We start from the raw sequence: 20033 nt of genomic DNA on the forward strand, positions 1-20033 counted from the left end.
AGTGGGAGCGAAGGGAGGCCTCACCTGCAGCAGAGAAGAGGAGAGCTCACCTGCGGGCAGGCGAAGGGGGCCGCAGTGGTACAAGCACAAAGCCTATGCTCTGGAGATACTGCATGTACTGCTGTAGGAAGGCCACGCTCAACTCCTTCAGCCAAGGCTCCTCACGGGCTGCTGCAGGAGGCACATCCAAAGACTCGCAGCTTCCAGGAGTCTCTCGGCTCCCAGGCCCCGACTCAGGGCGATGGCGCCGCTGTGGGAATGGAAGTTAAGGCTGACCCACTGTCATGCACATCCCTGGCAGTGGAGAAACAGAGGCCACTGCAGTGGGGGTGGGGGTGTTAATGGAGATCTCAGAGGAGAATCTGGGAATCTTTAGCCTCACCTGTCCCTCAGGGGGCCCAGAGGTCTCTGGAGGTCCATGCAGCCAGGCAGCTGGGTCAAAGAGCAAGGCTGTGGCACAATAATGTACCAGGCGTGATGACTGTTTTAGGGTCTCCAGCTCCCCGGCCTGGGGACATGGGGTAGTAAGCACTGGAACAATGGCCAGGGAAGGGTCATAGGACCCCCTTGGAAAAGGCAGGGTTGAGTAACTCACGCTGATGGGCATGCTGGCTGGGGCAGAACGCTGCTGCCAGGTAACAAACAGGTTCTCCATTTTCATCTGGCGCTCCAGCTCTTGGGGAGGGAAGCATCAGTTGTCACTGTCTCCCTCCAGGCTGCACAGATCTCCCCTCCCATTGCCCAGCCCGGTCTTCACCTCTGCGTTCCGCCATCTTGATCTCCAGGAACTGTTGTCCGTGGTAAGTGACAGGATCGGGAGGTCTGGGCACAGGACCAAGGGTAGAGCTTGGGCGGGCAGCTGTGATGTCCCTCAGGGCCTCATCAAAGGGGAATGTATCTAGAGGATGTGGAGCCCCACTCCGAGAGGACCCACTCAGCCTGCCCTGCTCTCGGCTCAGTGGGGGGCTTGCACTCCTGATGAGAGTTTCCACTTCCATGGCCGGCAGCAGGAATGGGTTTGGCTCCTGAGAGTGACACAGTAGCAAATGAGCTCACAGTTTTTGCCCCCAGGCCCTCTCTCATACCCCAAGACACTCTTTGACTTCTCTACCACTTCTGGCCTCTGTCTCCTCTCCCTTGCTTTCTTTAACTGGTCTCTCCCACAGGGTTCTCTTTAACTGATCTTTCAGTGGGTAGAACTAGAGGGAAGCAGGCAGGAGGCACCTTTTCATCTCGAACAGGGAAGTCCAACTGGCCGTAATGATGGAAGAGCCCGAGCTTCTGGCTGAGCAGGCAGAAGATGAGATGGGCCCGTGCATTCTGCCACTGCACAAGGCGAACCAGTGCTCTGCCCAATGCTGCCCCCAAGTCTGGAGCCCAGTTATAGGTCAGCAGCTGTAGCTGGAGGTCAGGGTCAGGATCAGCGTCAGTGCGGTGACAGGACTCCCTCCGCCCACCCAGGGCCTGATCCCACATTTACCTTCTTGTCCACAACCTCTAGCAGCAACAGCCTCTGCCGAGGAGCATTTCGCCCTAAGCTCCCATCGCCTCCTGGTTCAAAGCGCTGCAAAGCTTTGGCAGCTATGGGACAGGTGAGGGCACAATAGGGGTCTGTGGGTCCTTTGATCCTACCCTGCCCCCCACGTCAGAGATCAACCATGTCTCTGGAACTTGCCCTCCCCTCAGCCAGGCCCTCACCCTGCTGGGTTGGTCTCCTCCACTGCATGAAGTTCCTTCCCAGAACCAGCAGATGACGCTCAGTTGCTGGACGGGAAGCTGGGCCCAGCTGCCCAGGGGAACAGGGACTGAAGATCTCTGGCTCTGAACCCCTCCTGGGAGGAAGGATCAGAAGAGAAAACATCTATGGGCGCATTCCCTGACTGGTTTCCCACCTCTCCCAGCTCAGCCTCCATGTGTTTGGCTTCTTATAGGTCCAGCTTTTAGGTGCCAGAGAAAAGTTCTTTTAATTCCATGAGATCTTAAACTCACAAATGCTGCTCAAAGACACGAACACTGGTGTCTCCAGCCATTGAGGTGACCAGAGTGGTGAACTCAGATAGGATGGAAGGAAGGAGGAATCGGGATACCATGTGGGTGGAGTTTCTGGACACTGAGGCACAACCTGCAAGGCAGAGATGTCACTGTGGGGCTGCAGGGTAGAGACTTGGTCAGAGGTTGAGGGATGGGGCCTTACCAATCTGAACCATAAACTCCATCCAGCGCTGAATGGTATGAGCAAACACAGGGTTCAGGGTCCCTGCCTCGCCCTCCTCTAGCTGTGTTGTACGGCGTCTAAGGGTAGAGCAAGATCAAGAATGTCACATCCATATAAGACACACGTATGTTTACATAAACCAAACAACTATCTGTGACTTGCTGTAACTCCTGACTCTAACCTCCCGGTGTGTGGCGCACATGCACACACCCCTACCTGTGCCTCTGGGCTCCAGAATCTGGGGCTGGTGCTCTTTCAGTTCCACCTGGAGTCCGAACACTTTCAGTTTTATGACGTCTCCGACTTCGATTATCTTCTGGCCGATCCAGGACAATGTCATCAGTTGTTTTGGGGGAACCCAAATCTCCTCCTTCTGCTTTACTCTGGGGGCAATGCAGCAATTAAGGAAGGGCTATTAGAAGGGGGCAGGACAGAACGGAATTCCTGGGAACAACAGGCCTGGAGGGCTTGGAGGCCTGGATCAAGCCCTGGCTTCCCTGCAGGCTGACTGAACTGCCCTGGGCAGGCTCAGCACTGTCCTGAGCCTCATTTTCTTCATGGATAAAACCTGTAGTTATTATCTTGCAGGTTGTTGTAGGGATCTAATAGGAAAAATGAAAGTGAAAGCATTTAGTAAGTTGGGGGCTTTCAATGTCAATGAGCTTCTCATGTTTTGCAAACTCCCACTAAAAGTACAGAGCAGTTTTGTCTCAAAGGAGACCTGTGGGGACTGGTATGGAATGTAGAAGAAAACATGAGACAGTAAGAAGATAGAGGTCAGCTTTACCACCTCCTTCCATTACCAGCATATCCCAGAAGCTACGCCGGCCTGCTTTGCTGGGTGGAGTCACAGGTTCCCCAGGGACAGGGGTAGGAGGAAAGATGCTAGCTTGGCCTGCAGGGCTCTTGGCTTCCAAGGACATGCTCCTGAGACCTCCTGTGGACACCAGACATTACTTAATGACTCCCACCACTGATCATTAATCCTCACTCTGGACAAGGTAGCCCCAAGATCCCTAAGAGTACCTTGTCCCTAGTCTGCCTGTGAGTGTGGGTATGCAACTGATAGTGGGCATAGTGGGCAGCAGCATGTGTCTGTGATGTGAGCCCCTGAAAGTTAAATCTCTCCCTATGTAGGAAACCATGTACCTGTGTTCATTTCTGCTAGTACTGTATTTCATTTTGATGCACAAAGCGGTAGTCAGCTATGAATGTGTACTCCTGATAGGGCCTCTGCACTTTCTTGGAACCCCACTTTTGCACCCTCAGCTGCCACACTGCCCTGCTTGGATTTGCAATGTTCTCTGAAGCTCGGTAAAATGTTGTGATCTGTATACCTGGGGGTGTGTCTTCTGTACACAGTGAAGCCGGCAGCAGCCGCAGCTCTATGATGGCATCAGCCAGGGCCTGACGAGCTGCTCCCCGGAGCTTTTCCTCCAGCTGCACAATGCTGATGTTTCCCTTTTCCCACACATCCAGTCGAAGTCGTGGAGCCCCACTCTCAGCTAGAGTGAAGAATGAAGTCACTTGAGATGCCCCTAGGTCCCACCCTACTCATACCCTTGCCTCCCAAAGTCCTGACTGGATGCCCCATCTTCTGACTAAGCTGCCCCACCTGAAGAATTATCCGGCAAAACTGGGCAGCGAATGACCTGAGTGAGTTGTTCAAATTCTTCCTCTTGTAGTAGGACTGGGGGCCCCGGAGAAGAGGGAGGCCACAAAGCGAGTGAAATTGGGGCCCCTCCTTCATCCACAAAGGCTAGAGTGATGCAGGCAACCCCTACATGGAAATGCACAAGCAAGCTCAGCTCTGGTAACTGCAGACCGTCTCCTCCAGGTCCCCCTCAGGTACATGGCTGGGAGAGGCCCTCTCAGGCACAAAATGAGAAAGGCTTCCCCATACCTCGTAGTGCCATAGGCCGTGCCCCGCACTGTACCTTTGCCTCCAGTGCCCTGTCCACCAGGCTTGTTATACAAATAGATGTCCAAGTCAGGGAAGCCACCCTGTGGAGGCAGTGGGTGCTGGCGAGAGAAGAGCCATAGAGCAGGAAGATTAAGATGGAGGCCCGCTGTGGGGAATGGGGTGTAGGTACACAAGAGCACCTGAAGACACAAGCCAGTAAGGAAGGCGTGCCGAGGCAGATTATACACAGGTCTGTGGGCAAAGGGGCATAGTGGATATGGAAAGTTACTGTCAGGGACACAGGGACAGTCTCACCTGGAAGTGGTTCCGGCTGTTGCTATCTGTGTACTTGGGAGAGTGAAGGAAGATAAGCAGGTTCTGTCGCAGGTACCAGGCCAGGGCAGGGAGCCAGGGCCTGCAGGAGGCGGGTAGGGCCAGATGCAGCACCTCTGAGGGGAGACTTCCAGGGGGCTGGATGAACTGCAGAGTGGAAAGAGAAGGTCAAAGCTGAGCCTAGAGGTTCCAGCCCAGATTGCCCCAGCACCTAAGGCTAAGTCTGGGAAGGAGGCTGGAGTGTAAGAGGAAGCCAACCTCCACATCAGCTGGTGTCAGCTTGCAGTTCCGGACCAGCATGACTGTGATGACATCTAGTGTGGCCTCATCCAAGCGTCGACGCAGGACCCGTACTAGCTCATCCGTGATCTCAGGACCTTGACAAAGCCATGGTGAGAGGTGAAGACACTGGTAGAGGACTTAATGTCTCCACACCAGCCTTTAACCCCAACTCCAACCATCCCCTGTATACTGGAGTCAGTTAGGTATGCTGTTCTGGAGGGAACAGACACCAGCTTGTTTTTCTACCAGTCTATCCACTGTGACTCTGGAAACCTGAGCACCCTTGTCTGTAAGACTGGAGTTATAACAACACCCTCATAGATATATTAAGGATTAAAAAAGAATGTAATGGCCTTAGCCTTAAATGTGGTATAAATCACTTACGACACTTCAGGCTCAACACATCCCAAAACAAACCCATCTTCACCTCAGCCAGCCCCTGTTCTCAAGCCTATGGAGCCACCGATATTCTAGTCACTCAGCTCCACTTCCCGAGTTGGGTCTCGATCAGTTGAGACTTCAGTCCCTTCACCACCACTGGAATTTGTCCTCTCCTATGTAGCTCCTGCTTGTGCAAAACCCAGAACACAGCAGGACTTGGAGGAGGGAACCAGAGCAGAGCGGGAGGGAAGCTCAGAGAGAAGTCCTAGAGAACTCTGGGACATAGCTCACCCTTCAACCCCTCGAGTCCTTACCTGCCTGCCCTACACCATGCACTAGCAGTTGGATATGTCTGTCTACTTGGCCCACTGGGCGAGCGGCATCTGAACCACGGTTGGAAGCCATGTCCAGTGGGGAACGGGGACCCTGCAGCAACAACTATAGTCAGAGCTCAGTTCTAGGGAGCAAAGCACGAGGGCAGAAAGCATATGCTGGGCAGGTGTATTTGTGTGTATGATACATGCCGAAGTCTCTTCAGAGTAGATGGGCTCTTGGCTTCGGGACAGAGCTAGAGATGGGGGCAGAGCATCCCCTTCCCATGGCCGGTCACTGCAGGATGTCTCCAGGAGCCTGGGAAAGAGTGGCACAATGTTTCAACCTGTCTGCTTTCATGCTATCCCTGATTTAAGCTTTGACACATCTCCCCAGGCTCACATACCGAAGATAGTACACAGCCTTTGTTGCTCGCTCCTGATAAACAAACATATTCTTCCTGTTCACTACAGAAAAGGCATTGAGCACAGAGCGCAGGGCCTGGATAGCTGTGGGAGCAACACAGGCTGAGGAAACTCCTGTCCCCAGATCCTCCAACTCTACCTGCCCTCCCATGCCTAAGTCACATACCCCGAGAGACCCCCATGCTGGGCCCCATTTTGAGGCGCGAGTGTACTCGGATCACAGTTCCCCATACAACATCACATGAAAAATGGCCAGGAACAAACTGCATCGTGGCTGCTAGGTATCCTCGGGGTGCACAGCTCTCATCAGCAGCATAATCTGGATGGAGCAGAGATTAGAAATGAGCTATTCAGTTCTGCTGTCTCTAGACTGTTCACCTGGGAACAACTGGCTGCCTTGCCCTTAGGAAGACAGTCAGAGCACAGAGACTTTAAGAACTATCTCATGCATGCTCAGGGATGAAGCAAAGAAGTGTGGAGAAAGATAAAACATGAGGCAATCCTGAAAACAGTGACAAAGGTTCTGGTTCTGTCACAACACATGTCAGTAACACTATAAGCCACTGTACTCTCAGGGAGTTGCAACAGTGACCTTATTTAGACAAAAAGGCTATGGTTGCTTATGTACATCAACTGCCAAGTGGGAAAGATAGCCCAGTAGTGATATGGTAGTAGCCAACGGACGGTGGCCATAGTCTAATGTCTTGTTTGATCTTTTTCAGGTTTCTAGGTTGATGAGGAACCTTCCAGTAGGCAGGTGACAGCTTGGTTTCCCAGATACACTGCTGTCAATTGTCAGTGGCACACAGGGTACCCAGGAGGCTAGAGCTCCTGTGTAGAAACTGGCACAGAATATTGGTTGCTAAGGATTTCAGTGAAAAGCACGAAGACACAAATGAGGAAAGGATATGTCTGGATTCTCACTGGTCTTATATCCCAGGCTGCTGGCAGTCATCTTCAAGTGAAAGTGCTTCTATGTCCTGGCTCTTTCTCAATTTGCAAAAACTGCCTTCAAAACTATGGGAGTTGACTAATTATGGGAATTCAACTTCAATATAGAGACCATCTCACCACGTACCCACAGACACACTCTCCTGGTGGTTAGAAAGGTCTGGCTGACAGTGTTAAAAATAGGAGTGGTCTGATTCTACTTTTAAAGCAAAAGGGAGACATGTGAAAGGAGGATAAATTTGGGTTCTTTCTCTATGGCTGAGATGAGAGAGCGTGAGAAGCCAAAGAAAGAGAGTGCTAAGACTTTAGCCACCACCTCCAGGAGATCAGCATGTCTGCTTACCAAGACCATAAATCCCAAAAGGGCCCTGTGTCAGCCTGTCTGGAAGGCCAGCCAATCAGAAAGCTGGTTCTTCTATGGGCTCTCAGTCTCCTCCCCTCTGGTTTTCTCTCACTTTGGAAGTGACATACCCTAGACTCCTCATCCCTGTCTATTCCCTTCCAGGGAAAGATGAGTATTCTGGGTAGTAAGATCTGGCGGCAGCATACTGTTACAGACAGGTCGTGGCTTGGTATCCCTTCAATGATCTCTTCTCATCTTTAAACTCTCCCTACTTTACAAGCTCTTTTCCTGTAGCACATAAACATGTTCAAGTCTCTATCTTATTTATTAATTAATTATTATTTATCTGGAGACAGGGTCTTGTCTTATAGTTCAAGCTGGCCTTGAGCTCACTACATAGCCCAGGCTGGCCTTAAACTTGCAGTGATCTTCTTGCCTCAGCCTTCCACGTGCTGGGATTACAGGTATGCACCGCCACGCCCGGTTCTACCTTATTTTAAAGTTCCTTCTTTGCCCCATCCTTGCCAGTTTCGGCCGTGTCTATTTTCTCTTCTCCCTCACTGCCAAAGCACTTCAATGAGTAGTTACTCTCTCCTCTACCTATCTTCACTTTGTTATTTCACCTGGTTTCTATTCCATCTCTCAACAGAAACTACTTTCAAAAGGATTACTGATGAATTAGCAGCAACATCCAAATCTATGGATTTTTGCTGGATTTGGCAGCACACGCTCGTAATCCCAGCAGTTGGGAAGTTGAGGCAGGAGGACTGCTTTGAGTTCAGGGCCACCCTGAACTGCATAGTGAAACCTTATCTCAAAAAACTCAAACCAAAACAAAATAAACAACAAACAAAAACCCTCAACAAATCCATGGATTCTTTTCTACACAACCTTTGCTTTTTTTCCTCTATTACGTGGCACCAGTGACAAAATATTGAGAGCCTGCTCTCAGGTTCTCACCACAATACTGTGTAAAAGCAAGGGCAGCACAACCACCTTGTGAGGGAGGCAGGGGGTGAGGCCCTACCATCGCTGGGCAGAGGTGCCCGCTGGCGGGAGTGGAAGGGTGTCTCGCTTCGCCACAGATCTTCTTCACTTTCGGCCACCAGAAGAGAGTTACAACTATGACTGTCGTGAAGGTCCTGAAGGAGCAGTCGCTGGGAGAAGGAGCAAGGTGTCAGTAAACCAAAATGTATTCTTGTCGGTGGGTGGTGGTTAGGGGTGATCAAGGCCAGAGAGAACACCCACTGTTACACCCACAGTGAGAGCTCAGGGATCGACTAGCAAACCCACTGGGGAGTACTTTTCCCTTCTTTCTTGCAGAATCTGGTCATTATTCTTCAGGCCTCGTGTTTTTAGAAGCCTTTCTCGGAATGTTAGATGGTCAGATCCCTATGATATGATTTCACAGTCTCTGCTTCTCCTTCGTAGAATTCTTCACAATTCTCATTGAAATAACTCAGGACTTTAGTTGTTCAAGGTTTACCTTCCTTGCTCTATGTAAGTTCCAACAAATACAAAATTTGCCTCTGATTTACACTAAATCCCTAATGCTAGCACACTACAAGGAAAGGGAATACTTCAGTTACTGGGAGAGAGAGAGAGACAGAGTGACCCACCACTAGCTGGGGTGGGCTGATAAGCTTGCCAGTTTGTAATAAATTGGAGGAGTAACAGTATCCCTGTAACTGGGAGGAGGGAAGGAACAAAGCATCCCATAGTTATGGTTGAGACTTAGATGGACCAACAGCCTCTAAAAGTCAAGTTCCAAAGAATGCTCTCCTTAGCCGGCCTGTGCCTCAGTGCCTGGAGGGCCCTGCCCCGGCTGTGCTCACCTGGTTGACCTCCCTGCAGATCTCCGCAACTCGCCTCACCAAAAGCTGTTGCAGGTGGCGACACTCAGTGCCGGGTCCCCCGTCCTCCCGGGCCAGGCTCCTAGGAAGGAAGAACTGCAACACAGAGCACAGAACTGACACAGAACTATAATGGGGGCAGGGATTAAATGCGGGAGGCTAGGTCATGAGGCTGAGGCCAAAGGAAATCATAAAAAGGAAGACTAGACAAAGGGACGACCTGACAGGAAATGGGGAAAGTGGAATTCTCAAAGAGCACTTCTGCTCGAGACGCTTAGGTTCTGTGTTTGCCTTACCAGCTTCCACGGGCACCACAATGAAACTTCTACCACATAGCACACCTCCTCTTTATTCTCAGATCTTGGTCAGAATGGTGGTCTTCCCTTCTCTCAAGGTGGTCTACCTCCTCCCAAGGACAGCAGTATGCCTAGCTATGAATCCCAGCTACACCAGTTACCGTGACTCTGGGCAAGATTTTCCTGTGACTCAGTGCTTCATCGATACAAGGATACTACTACACACAGCTGCTGTACACATTAAATGAGCAGATCCACATAATATGCTAGACTAGTGTCTACACACTACACTTGTTAAATTGTAGCTATTCCTTTTGTTTTTGAGACAGAGTTTCTCTATGTAATTCAGACTAGCCTTGACTCACTAGGTTGGCCTTGAACTCTCAGGGCTCTGCCTGCTTCAGCCTCCCAAGTGCTGAAATTACAGGCAGGTACCACTATGCCTGACTATTTTGTTTTTATATTTCAACTTGTAAAACTTCTCTGAACAGTAAATTTTCTTAATGCTCAGCTGGAAGCCAAAATCTCCACTGGCTTTTCAACTCCATTAAGAAAGTCAAGAGTGACATGTTTTGCTAAAAGATAGGGGAAGAGATTGGAAGTCCTAATCTTAGAGTACAAATCAGGTCCCTATCTAAGCTCAGTGCCAACTCTTATCAATGTTGGTGAATAATATGCAAACAAGGCTCCCACTTACTGCGCATGTGCATATACTTCCACACGATCCTGCAGCACACGGACAATGAGCCAAAAGTCAGGTAGGCAGGGTCCAGGGAAGCCAGAGAGTGAAGGCTTCGGAGGTGCCTGGCCAGGTGGAGTCCTCAGTGTGAAGGTGGCCTTCTCGCCAAGGGTCTCATTGGGACCCTCACTGTCTGAGCCACTGCTGCCACCATCGTAACCTGTGCCAAATGTTCTGAAGTTCAACCCCATCCTTAGCTGAGCCTGATTCATCTGAGTCTTCAAGTGCAACAGCCCTGAGAGTACCTTTCAAATGAATCCCTTTTGAAGCCCCCACTTAGACCTTTCCCTTGTACAACCCTAAGCCCAATCACCATTTCACAGTTTTCTATCCCCGTCCCCAGCTTACCCAGGTGGTCTGAGTCCACACTGCCTTGGCTGGATAGGAGGCTTAGTCCCCAGCTGGGTGGAGGCTGGCTCCCTGGGTAGAGAAGGGAGAGGCCTGGAGCTACCCTGATTCTCACTAGGGTTTCCCTCCAACAATGGAAGTGGGGTCAGAAAGCTCCAAATCCACCAGACTTTACTGTCGAAGTCCCCTCTTACCTCCCTGTGGCAGGCTGTTGAGAGGAGTGCCCTCAGAATCTTCTGGGGAACCGAGGGCTTGGGGGTTGGCTATCAGGGCCTGATGGGCAGGAAGTCAGGACTGAGTTACAGCCCTATACACCCACACCTCCCCTTCATCACCGCGTCAGACTTACCTCCCCTTCAACACCTTCAGTTTTATCCTCATGGCTGTGCCAAGCCCAGGTTGCTGAAGGGGGCTCCGCTTGGGACCCACCTAGCTGTTGGCCAACTGCCACAAAGAAGAAGCCACTGTCAGGGTCCTCAAGCAGAACATGACCAGGCAGGTGGAGGCGGCGGAACTCCTGGGGAGCAGGAGCAAGGCTGTGGTTTAGGCAGGAGCAGTCCTCCCTACACTTCCTTGTTAGATACTCCAGCTATCTGGTAAGGCAACCACCTTGCCCACCGCTGAGGTAAGAAAAGCTGCAGTGACTTGTCTGGATCCAACAGGCCTAGTGACAAAGTTGGAAGCTGGGTTTCTTTCCAATGAATTGGGCTGTTAGGCACAGGGGTGTGGAGCCAACAATACGGTAAGGAAGCAGACAGGAATTCTATGGATTCCAACTAAGACAGGGTCTTCCAATCCTGGGCCTGGGGTCCAGAAAGGGATGGGCCTAAAGAACTGAGGGCAAAAAAACAAAACTAAAAAAACTGAGGGCAGCTTACGTCCTTGAACTGTGTGAGGGAACGCTCAGGCCCAAACACAAAACTCAATGGCAGAGTCTGGCGAAGGCAGGTGGATCGTCCAGGAGAGCTATGGATGTGGGCAGCTACTCGGTGCAGGGCAGGGCTCTGGGGGATGCCCCCTCTTCGGAGTGCCCCCACCATCTCATCTTCTAACAACCAGAGGATCTACAGTTAGAGAGCACAGGAGGTGGTAAAGGAAACTTCTTTTGCCTAGTGAGGCAGCACCACACTTCCAGAGTAGAAGATAACAGAGAGAGAGGCAATCTCACTCACGTGATGGGAAAGGTATCACTTACAGCACTGGGAGCTATCACACTGGGGAGAGATGGCCCTCACCTCACTCATAGTTGTCTCAATAGCCAGTCTGTGGGGCATGGCCAAATTAGACAGTCCTGGGTGCCTAAATGAAAGGTTTAGGTATTGGTTTCCAGAAAATGAAACTGAGAAAAACAATGAGGAACTGTGAATAGGCGATAAAAATGTGCCTTTCAGCCAGGGATTTAGCTCAGTGGCATAAGCGCCTGCCTTGCAAGCACACAGTCATGAGTTCAATCCCCAGTACCAAAACAAAACAAAACCAAACCAAAAAAAACAAAAAAGTACCTTTCTTCCTCTGGGGGTGGCAGTGGGGGCCCCAGGCCATCATCTGACCTTAAAGATGATGGCTGCCCTGGGGAGCGTGGGAATGAAGCACTGCTCTCAGATGTAGACCTGAACAGGATGGGAACAAAAATCAAAGGTCAGTATTGGGCATGGTGGTGCATACTTGTAATCCCAGCACTTGAGAGACTGAGGCAGGAGGATTCAAGGCCAGCCTGGGCTACAAAGTGAGTTCAAGGCCAGCCTCAAAATACATAGTGAGACACTGTCTAAAAAACACAAATAAACAAAGGTTAGGAGAAAATTCCTAGCCCTCCTCAAGGTCTCCATAGTTTCCAGGTCCTTTAGTTCTTTTAATGGTCCTTCTGTTCCCATAAGCCTTCAAGCCTGCCACGTACCGATAGTGCTGAGGGTCTGAGGATGGAGGAAGCTCCACTTCCAAGGGCAAGGTCAGCACGAAGATGTCTAGAGTGACACTGAGGTCCCTCAGAGGAACTCGGCCTCCAATCAGAGGGCCCTCTACACTGGAAAGCACCTGGCCTGCAAAAGGTAGAAATTAACAATTCCCTGGCAAAAAAACGATGCCAAATTTTAAGTGCTAACAGGTCATACTAGTGATGCTGAATCTTTTGTAGCTTTTAATGATATCGAACAGCCAGGTGCAGCATACGTGCCATAGGTTCACCACCATTGTGCTGGGTTCTCCTCCACTCCTAGACATGCAGACAAAAGTATACTGGGACATTCTCCTGGGCCCCCGAAACTCACCCAGGCAGGTGGGCAGGCTGCACACAGGTACTGAGCTGTGTTGGCCACGGAGCCTCACCGAACACGTGAGGTGCAGGAAGAGTGGTGGCAGGTCATGCATGAGGCTCTCAGGCCCAAAGGGAGAGTCACCTCCCAAGATACTAAAGGAATCTTCATCCGGGTTAACAGTGTCTGCATCTGACAGCGAGGTAGAGTCTAGCCCAGTAGGTGCCAGGTCTGGTTCACGGCTCTCACGGTATTCCACTTCCAGCTCTGGGTCACTCTCAGTGACCACACAGCAGGCAGACGTGTCTCCTAGTGGTGTAGGCACATGGCCAATAGGCAAGGCTAGGAGCAGAAGCCCCGAAACCCTGGCTGGTAGTAGCCTCTCCCACCCCCACCCACTTGCCCACACACCTTCTTCTCCTATGAGCTCAGCCTCAGAAAACTCCAGGTCACTGACTTTTCTGTCTACTGGATCCCGGGGACCCTCATCCTGGATAAAAGCAGAGATAGCTTGGCCCTAGCAGGACAGAAGCCACATCCAGGCCTCAGGGAACTAAGATTCAGGAGCATCCAGGAAGGCCAAACAGGTCCTCTGGGACTCTGGGTTGGATGTGTGAGAGGGAGGAAGAAGGGCACTTACCTCTCGCCTGCTGGATGGAGGGCAATAGAAGAAGTAGTGGGGATTGGAGGGCACTGTGCGAAAATGGAGGCGAGTGATCTCTAGGAATTTCTCCTGTTGTGGGGTTGAAAAGGGAGCCGTGATGTCAGCCACGCCTTGAAAGGCACCATCCTCTCCACTAGCCCAGGACACATGCATTCCCTCCACCCCGGGAAAAGTACTGCCCCCTGCATAAGGAGCACTCTGCCCTTCTCTGCCCTCACGCAAGCTGCACACCTGGATGAGGCCATGAAGGGCGCTGTGTGCCTCTCCTCTGAGCTGGCAGACATCTGTCAGCGAGATCTCTGGGCCAGGGTCTGGATTGCCAGGAACACGAGTGCTCTGCAACTCAGGCTCGCTTAGGTCCTCAGTCTCTATGCTGAGTGGTCGGGTGGGAGTAGGAGATGCACCAGTATTAAGAACCACCAACTAGGGGCCAACACATACCTGTCTCTGTTTACAGGATGTCAGCACAATAGCCCAAGCAATGAAAGACACTAAAAGAACCAACCCACCGTTTTGGCTCTAACCTCTACATTTCTTAAGGGCCGGAAAGAGAGTTAAAAGTAATCCTCGTTTTCTGATTTTCATCCCTGGTGGAGGGTGGAATTGTTCACCATGAATGGGAAATACAGGTGGTGGAGCAAGAACTAGTGGGAGAAAAACACACTTGGGCTGGCACGACAAATGGGATCTAGAGCTCTAGAGAGGGTGCTCAGCGGGAGTTCTGAGCTAAGCATCCTCAGTGTTTTGCCACTCTTTAGTGACTTGTTTCCCCAGTGGCCAATACACTGCAGAAGATCTGCCTGCTTCTCTTTCCCTCCAGCACTTCTTTTAGCAGGAATCTGTCAAGTCCTAAGGTGAGCCAGGGACTCAGGAGAAAGTAAAATACAGAGTTTGGGGCTCTATGACATACAGATTACTATTGCTTAAAGGTCATGAAAACAAGTTTCTGTCTTCCCTTGCAACTGGGCAACCCCTAGCCCTAACTAACTCATCAGACCACCCCAAGGCTAGAGATGGGGTAGCACTGGGAAGACTACTTTTAGAGGCAAACAAGAGAAAGCAGATTGCATAGGAAACAGGAAGCCAAAGTTCTGCTGCTTCTGTGGAGCACAGACCGACACTGAAAGGTCCTTGTTTATGAAGACTTAATCTCTGATGTTCCCCATCTTCCTTGGTGACTCCTCTCTGATATCATTAAAGAACAATCCTAACCTGGACTCAGAAGCCAGGATAGCTCGTTCCCGAGGCTCTAGGCCCTCCTCTATGCTGCTGCTGAAGAGCCCAGGGCTGAGAGGACCAGGGCTTGGGGGTGCATGTGGCAAACCCCAAGTGTAGCCACACAGTGCAAGCAAAAAAGAGGTGATGTCTACTTCTTGTAGTAGCTCCTCACAGGCATCTACTGCTGTCAGTAAATCCTGGCAGGTCACACTCTGAGCTTGCTGCAAGGTCCGGAACAGTCCTAGCAGAACAGTTCATAAGCATCAGGTTTGAGACAGTCACTCTAGTTGTACCTCCACCGTCACGTGGCCTCCCTGCTCACCACGAACGTAGCACCGCTGCGCATGTTCCTGCAGCAAGGCACAATGGGTGCCTGCCTCTTTGTGCCTTGGCTCCATCCAGGCTGAGGATGTGGAGGGATGGTCGAGGAACGGAGTCCTAGGGGTGAGAGGGAAAACACAGCTTGGCCAATGTCCCTGTGCGAGATCTTGGACTCACTGGCCACCCAGACTCCAATGAAACGTTCCTAGATTCTGCCAAAAGTATTTATGACCTAGCAAGTTTGGATGATTTGCTGAGGGAAACCAACCAAGCAGCTGGCAGGACAAGGCCAAGAAGCCAAGGACATGGCTTAGAAGCTGAGCTTCTGCCACTGACCATAACCCTATCTGTCCATTCCCATGACTGTGCACCTGAGCCTTGGCTGGAGAGAATACAGGTCAACATTGAGGGCACTCACCGGAAGATGAGGTCTCGAGGTGCTTGAGGGGGCTGCATGCCAACCATTTGTTCCTTCAGTGCTTCTAGGGAACAGCTATACACGTAGACAGGACACCGCGTCCGGGCCCCATCTGCATTGTCTGTCTGGGGAGCCTGATGCCCAGTGTAGGGCTGTAAGTCCTGGCAGAAGGATGGGCTCGACTCTCCTTGATCCTGGATAATACCTGTGGGAAAGGTGCCCCATGGTCTGTAAGCCCTCTATTTGCTTTCTCTCCTCCTCCTGCCTACATAGCTCAGAGTCAGAAGCCTTACCATCGGCAGGAGTTACACTAAGGAGAGGGACCAAGGACTTTGGAATCTTGACCCCAGTTACTCCCACATCTTTCACGTTAGGCGTCCCACTCCAATCCCCAAACTTAGGTTTTGTTTCATCTTGAGAGGGTCCCTCCAGGTCATAGGTAGCCAGACGCTGGACATCTGAAGAGAAGACAGACATAAATCAAAGCTGTCTGGTGGCCATTTCCAGGGGTTTGTATGCAAAAGGAGGATGTCAGTGGGGTTTGTATCCTGGTGGTGGTAGTGGTTGTGGGGAATGTCAAAAGGTGATACCTGTGAAGGTAGCTGGGAGAAAAGTCAGAAACACATGCTGGGGGTTCACAAGTCTTGCATAGCAGCGCCACTGAGGGGACTGGGCAGAGATGAGAGATCTGAGGGCTTCAGGACCTACACTCTGTAAAAGAGAAAACAGGGAATCACAGGACTATTCAAGCTTTGTTCCCTTCTTCCACCTAAGCTGATTCATCTTAGATATAGTGTGAAAGGTCCAGAACAAAGAGGAAAAAGAACATGTGTCATTCGTAGAAGGCGCTCAGTGTCAGGGAAAAAGCAAGTTGGGCATGGATGTATGGTGATGGGAGGGTTCAGCCCAGCATGACAAACGTAGGGAGAAGAACCAGTGCTGACCGAGGCAGAAAGAGTTGCGTCTCCAGTGGCCTGGGTACTCCTGACTGCTTGATCTTTCAAGGTCCTATGACTTCCCACTGGTGGCACCTCTGTACCTACAGTGAAGATAGAAGAGATGGTGGAGGTGGCTGGGCCAGCAGAGGCAAGGCTCTGAGTTGAAGAGATGGGGAGGAGAGGCCAGAGCTCAAAGACAGAAATTACCCTGTTGGAATAGGGGAAAGAGCAGGGCTGGGCTGGACTGTGGCTTGGAAAAAAGCTGGGGAGCTCACCTGCATCACAGCAACTCCGCCGTAGCACCTCACTCAAGAAGGCAGCCTGGTCAGCAGCGGTCAGCGGGATCTCCCGGTCACTCAGCTCCTGCCCCAGGCAGCTGTGCAGCAGGCACAGCACCATGTCGTTGGCGGGACAGGGCCCCTCGGCGAGAGGGACACTCTCTGGCTCTGCCCGACACACACTCTGCTCAGCACCGAGAGCCTCCTGCTGCCCAGTGCCCCTGGCTTCGCCCTGACCATCACAGCCCTTCCTTCAGCCTCAAGTCTCCTCTTGCCCCAACCCTTACTTCTCCTTCACTGACTCACCGGCTCTCAATGTTCTAATATGCCCAGGTATGGTGGCCCCTCAGGTACATGGTTAGTGGGTACTGAGTTCACCCACCTCTGGAAAGCAAGAGGAAGAACATCTGCAGCTGCTGGCACTGGGGCAGCAATCCCATCAGGTCAAAATGGAAAGGGATCTCATGAACACAGGAGTCTCCTCCCTGGTCTAGTCCTAGGAGGGAGGATGACAGGATATCTAAACCATGAATTACCTGTCTGAGGCTGCCTTCTCTTGTGTGGCTCCCTGACTCCAACCAGGGGGATCCCTTCCCCACTGACCGCCTGAAACTCGAGGTTCTGAGGGCAGAGGACCCCATTCCTTGCTCTGGCACAGCTGAATAAGATATTCAAAGCTCAGCATGGAGCATATGCAGGCAGCATCCCGAGGGTGGAGCTAGGGAAGAAACATTAGAAGACAGGAGTTTACCTCTCCTAGGTCCAACCTCCAGGTCTCAAGGAAGCCCAGAGGCTATGGCTTCCAAAGGAGCTGCAATGTGGCAAGAGGCAGGGGTATAGTTTTGAGGTCACGTACTGCCTGAGGGATCTCTGAGTATGTCAAGTCCTGCAGGTGCTTCCAGCTTTCAGGGCCAGGTCCCACTCGCCCATACTGTGGCTCTACCCACACTTCAGTGACCAGGTTGAGCTCTGAGTCACCCTCCAGGGCCTCTACCTCCACATCATTGTCATCATCTGTTGAGAAGCTACAAAGAGGAAGGGTTCTGAGTCTGGGGGAGAGAATTCCAATGCACAGCCTCGTGGAAGGGAAGTGACCTTGATGGCGAACCTGGAGGCAGGCCTAAAAGACAGCCACAAGTTACACACAGCCTCCTTTTGGATTTGGGTCTGCCTGATGGCACATGGATGGATGGCACATGGATGGAGCTCGGCTCAGGCTATGGGGGCCAGACATTTAGGCAACTACAGGGAGAGGCAAGGCTCTGCAAGCAGCAGCTTCCAGAGAGGGCAGACTCACCTATCTTTGGTGGAGGTAGAGTGTGGGGGGAAGAGGATATACTGGACCACACATGTGTGCTTCTCTTCAGCTCCAGCCTTCCCTAGAGGCTCATTCTGTGGGTAAATGGGAGATACTGGCCAATTGATGGCTAGTGCAGAAATCTGGCCTGCCTTAACTCTGGCCTTAGTTCCCTCACTTTACAGTCAATGACTTTGGCCTCAGGCCTTGTTCTCTGGTCACATAACTCTTGTGAGGCAAAGTTTATAACACCTAGCTCAGAATGTCCTTGCGATTAGGACTGCTCTTGGGGAAAGGTATCATGAGGGGTGGCACACACCTGAATTGGAAGCTCCAGGACCATATTGATGATTCCTTCCCCACTGCAGGCAAAGTGGAACCCTTCAGAGAGTCGGACTCTGAAGCCCCCAAAGGCAGGGCAGGGCCAGGCCAGGATTAATGGAGGAAAGAAAAGATACTCAGTACAGTTGCCCCAATATACCCATCTCCAGATGCCAACTTGGCAGCCTTGTCCACGAGAAGCCCTGCTCAGAATGGTGGCCTTTCCAGGTTAAAGGTTCAAGTAGGTCCAGAGGCCGAAAGAAGTGAGGGTGAGGGGTAGGCACAGCACAGCTGCCTGTACTAGACACAGGCACTCGGATAAGGGAAGTGTCTAGTGTAGGCTTCCTGTAAGTATCCAAACCAAAAGCTCACATTCATTGTATCCCCACCCCAGTGGCCAGGCAGGTTCGGGTGACATACTCAGTGAGGACGGAGAGGAGCTGGGCAATGGCACTGAGAGGCAATGCAGGGGCCAGGCCTGATGGAACACTCCAGAGCCAGCGCTGATGGTAGAGGTAACGTGACAGTGATGCTAGGCTAGATGAAGCTGAGCGGCCCGACACCAAGGGCAGTGGCCCTGGGGGGTCCAGAGTCAGCAAGAAGGGTGCCCGGTAGTCCAGGGGTAGCTTCTCATACCTGGAAAATTGGGTAAATTCTAGTCAGTCTCCACTCATATTCTTCCATCATGTTCCTGGACTCCTTCCCAGCTTCTACACAAACCTGATGAGGAGCTTGTCCAGTGGCTTATGGAGCACTACAAGGCAGGGCCGGTCAGACATGACCTGCTGCGGCCCCAGCATGGGGGGTGACTTGGAGGGAGAACTGCTCCCACCAATGCCCCCTAGCCCTTTTCGTTTCACCTTGGGTGTTGGCTCCTTGCTTTGTACCCGGTGGGGGAAACGAAGGCGCAGGATTTCCTCTTGCAAGTCTGATACAATCTGTGGGAAAACCAGTCAGATCCCCTTAGCGTCATCTCCTACAGGTCCAGAAGGGGCCCACAGACAAGATGAGAGAACCCTTTACTCTAAGCCTTACTTGGCTGAGGACACCTCTCCCTACTAGATGTAGCCCTTCAGGGATTAGAGAAATGGAGCTTGTCTGCATTCAAGGTCTCCTCAGTCTGGGAGTCGCAGCCCAGCTCACCTTGTGTCGGGCCTGTGCTGGTGTGCCAATGGGAAAACCAAGGCGAAGAACCATGCACGGTGCCTTCGAAATGATGCGGACCATGTAGAAGGAGGAGGGGGGCTGGTCTGGGGCACTGGGGAGAAACAGAAGCAGTAAACAGCCTTAGGCTGAAAGTAACGAGGGTTACGAGGAAGTAAGGATGAGACCTGTGGGTAGAGGAGACGTGGAATAAGGTGACAGGGGAAGAGAGAGGCGGAGACATCACTCTGCCCACCTGGAGAGCAGCTTGACGTATGAATAGCCCTCGACCAGCACAAAGCTGCTCCAATCCCGAAGCAGAGAAGTCAGTGAAGAGTGTGAGATCCTGCACTGGATAGTGCTATAGCGTCCATTGCTGCCTGGGGTGTGCAAGTGCTTGGGGATTGGTCTAGAAAGAGGGGTGTTAAATGGGATCAGATCTCCCAGCCCCAACCCTAGGGACAGTACAGACTGCCACTATTTTTTTCTAGGTCTGCCTAAAGTTACAAAGACTGATAAACAGGAAGACTTGACAACAGTTGGTACCATTCCCATATTCCTTAATCTGACTTCCACACTTCTCCCCACTTCTGGCCCTGAGGGTACCCACGTGTCATGCTCCAAGATTAGCACCAGGCGATGCATGTGTAGCCAGCGCTGCCATGAATTGGCATCCATGGACAGCACTGGCTTCCAGTAGGCAGCAAACTGGGCATGGGATGAGTCAGAACCACTGTGCTGAAGAGAGAGTACCTGGGAACAGAAAGGACAATATTAGGATATACAATAGGCTTTCATGGAA

At 51.6% G+C, this 20033-nt stretch overlaps 1 protein-coding gene across 3 annotated transcripts in view; it reads right to left on the reverse strand.

The window, feature by feature from the left end:
• Szt2 (SZT2 subunit of KICSTOR complex) overlaps window positions 1–20033 on the reverse strand; it is a 51009-nt gene that overhangs the window by 9023 nt on the left and 21953 nt on the right. For all 3 annotated transcript variants that reach the window (XM_005000219.4, XM_063236329.1, XM_063236330.1), the window contains 51 exons: window positions 19842–19984; window positions 19488–19640; window positions 19232–19346; window positions 18809–19026; window positions 18509–18724; window positions 18087–18165; window positions 17768–17862; window positions 17327–17495; window positions 17074–17188; window positions 16853–16966; window positions 16468–16638; window positions 16199–16293; window positions 15845–15965; window positions 15548–15712; window positions 15255–15459; window positions 14838–14953; window positions 14510–14756; window positions 13529–13670; window positions 13274–13366; window positions 13045–13123; window positions 12649–12942; window positions 12279–12420; window positions 11884–11991; window positions 11617–11680; window positions 11260–11445; window positions 10731–10898; window positions 10576–10654; window positions 10382–10453; window positions 9992–10193; window positions 8981–9080; window positions 8173–8302; window positions 6018–6170; window positions 5833–5935; window positions 5639–5744; window positions 5429–5540; window positions 4710–4828; window positions 4434–4598; window positions 4153–4237; window positions 3831–3995; window positions 3553–3720; window positions 3019–3152; window positions 2432–2598; window positions 2195–2292; window positions 1990–2122; window positions 1699–1832; window positions 1481–1581; window positions 1225–1401; window positions 758–1025; window positions 596–675; window positions 383–508; window positions 51–250 (listed from right to left, as the gene is read on the reverse strand). In XM_005000219.4, the coding sequence (XP_005000276.2) occupies window positions 51–250; window positions 383–508; window positions 596–675; window positions 758–1025; window positions 1225–1401; window positions 1481–1581; window positions 1699–1832; window positions 1990–2122; window positions 2195–2292; window positions 2432–2598; window positions 3019–3152; window positions 3553–3720; window positions 3831–3995; window positions 4153–4237; window positions 4434–4598; window positions 4710–4828; window positions 5429–5540; window positions 5639–5744; window positions 5833–5935; window positions 6018–6170; window positions 8173–8302; window positions 8981–9080; window positions 9992–10193; window positions 10382–10453; window positions 10576–10654; window positions 10731–10898; window positions 11260–11445; window positions 11617–11680; window positions 11884–11991; window positions 12279–12420; window positions 12649–12942; window positions 13045–13123; window positions 13274–13366; window positions 13529–13670; window positions 14510–14756; window positions 14838–14953; window positions 15255–15459; window positions 15548–15712; window positions 15845–15965; window positions 16199–16293; window positions 16468–16638; window positions 16853–16966; window positions 17074–17188; window positions 17327–17495; window positions 17768–17862; window positions 18087–18165; window positions 18509–18724; window positions 18809–19026; window positions 19232–19346; window positions 19488–19640; window positions 19842–19984 (7190 nt within the window). The remainder of the gene's footprint in view (window positions 1–50; window positions 251–382; window positions 509–595; window positions 676–757; window positions 1026–1224; window positions 1402–1480; window positions 1582–1698; window positions 1833–1989; window positions 2123–2194; window positions 2293–2431; window positions 2599–3018; window positions 3153–3552; window positions 3721–3830; window positions 3996–4152; window positions 4238–4433; window positions 4599–4709; window positions 4829–5428; window positions 5541–5638; window positions 5745–5832; window positions 5936–6017; window positions 6171–8172; window positions 8303–8980; window positions 9081–9991; window positions 10194–10381; window positions 10454–10575; window positions 10655–10730; window positions 10899–11259; window positions 11446–11616; window positions 11681–11883; window positions 11992–12278; window positions 12421–12648; window positions 12943–13044; window positions 13124–13273; window positions 13367–13528; window positions 13671–14509; window positions 14757–14837; window positions 14954–15254; window positions 15460–15547; window positions 15713–15844; window positions 15966–16198; window positions 16294–16467; window positions 16639–16852; window positions 16967–17073; window positions 17189–17326; window positions 17496–17767; window positions 17863–18086; window positions 18166–18508; window positions 18725–18808; window positions 19027–19231; window positions 19347–19487; window positions 19641–19841; window positions 19985–20033) is intronic.

The sequence above is a fragment of the Cavia porcellus genome, unplaced genomic scaffold, assembly GCF_034190915.1.
Source record: "Cavia porcellus strain 051 isolate PalLab524CR breed Dunkin Hartley unplaced genomic scaffold, mCavPor4.1 scaffold_25, whole genome shotgun sequence".
NCBI classification, from domain to species: domain Eukaryota; kingdom Metazoa; phylum Chordata; class Mammalia; order Rodentia; family Caviidae; genus Cavia; species Cavia porcellus.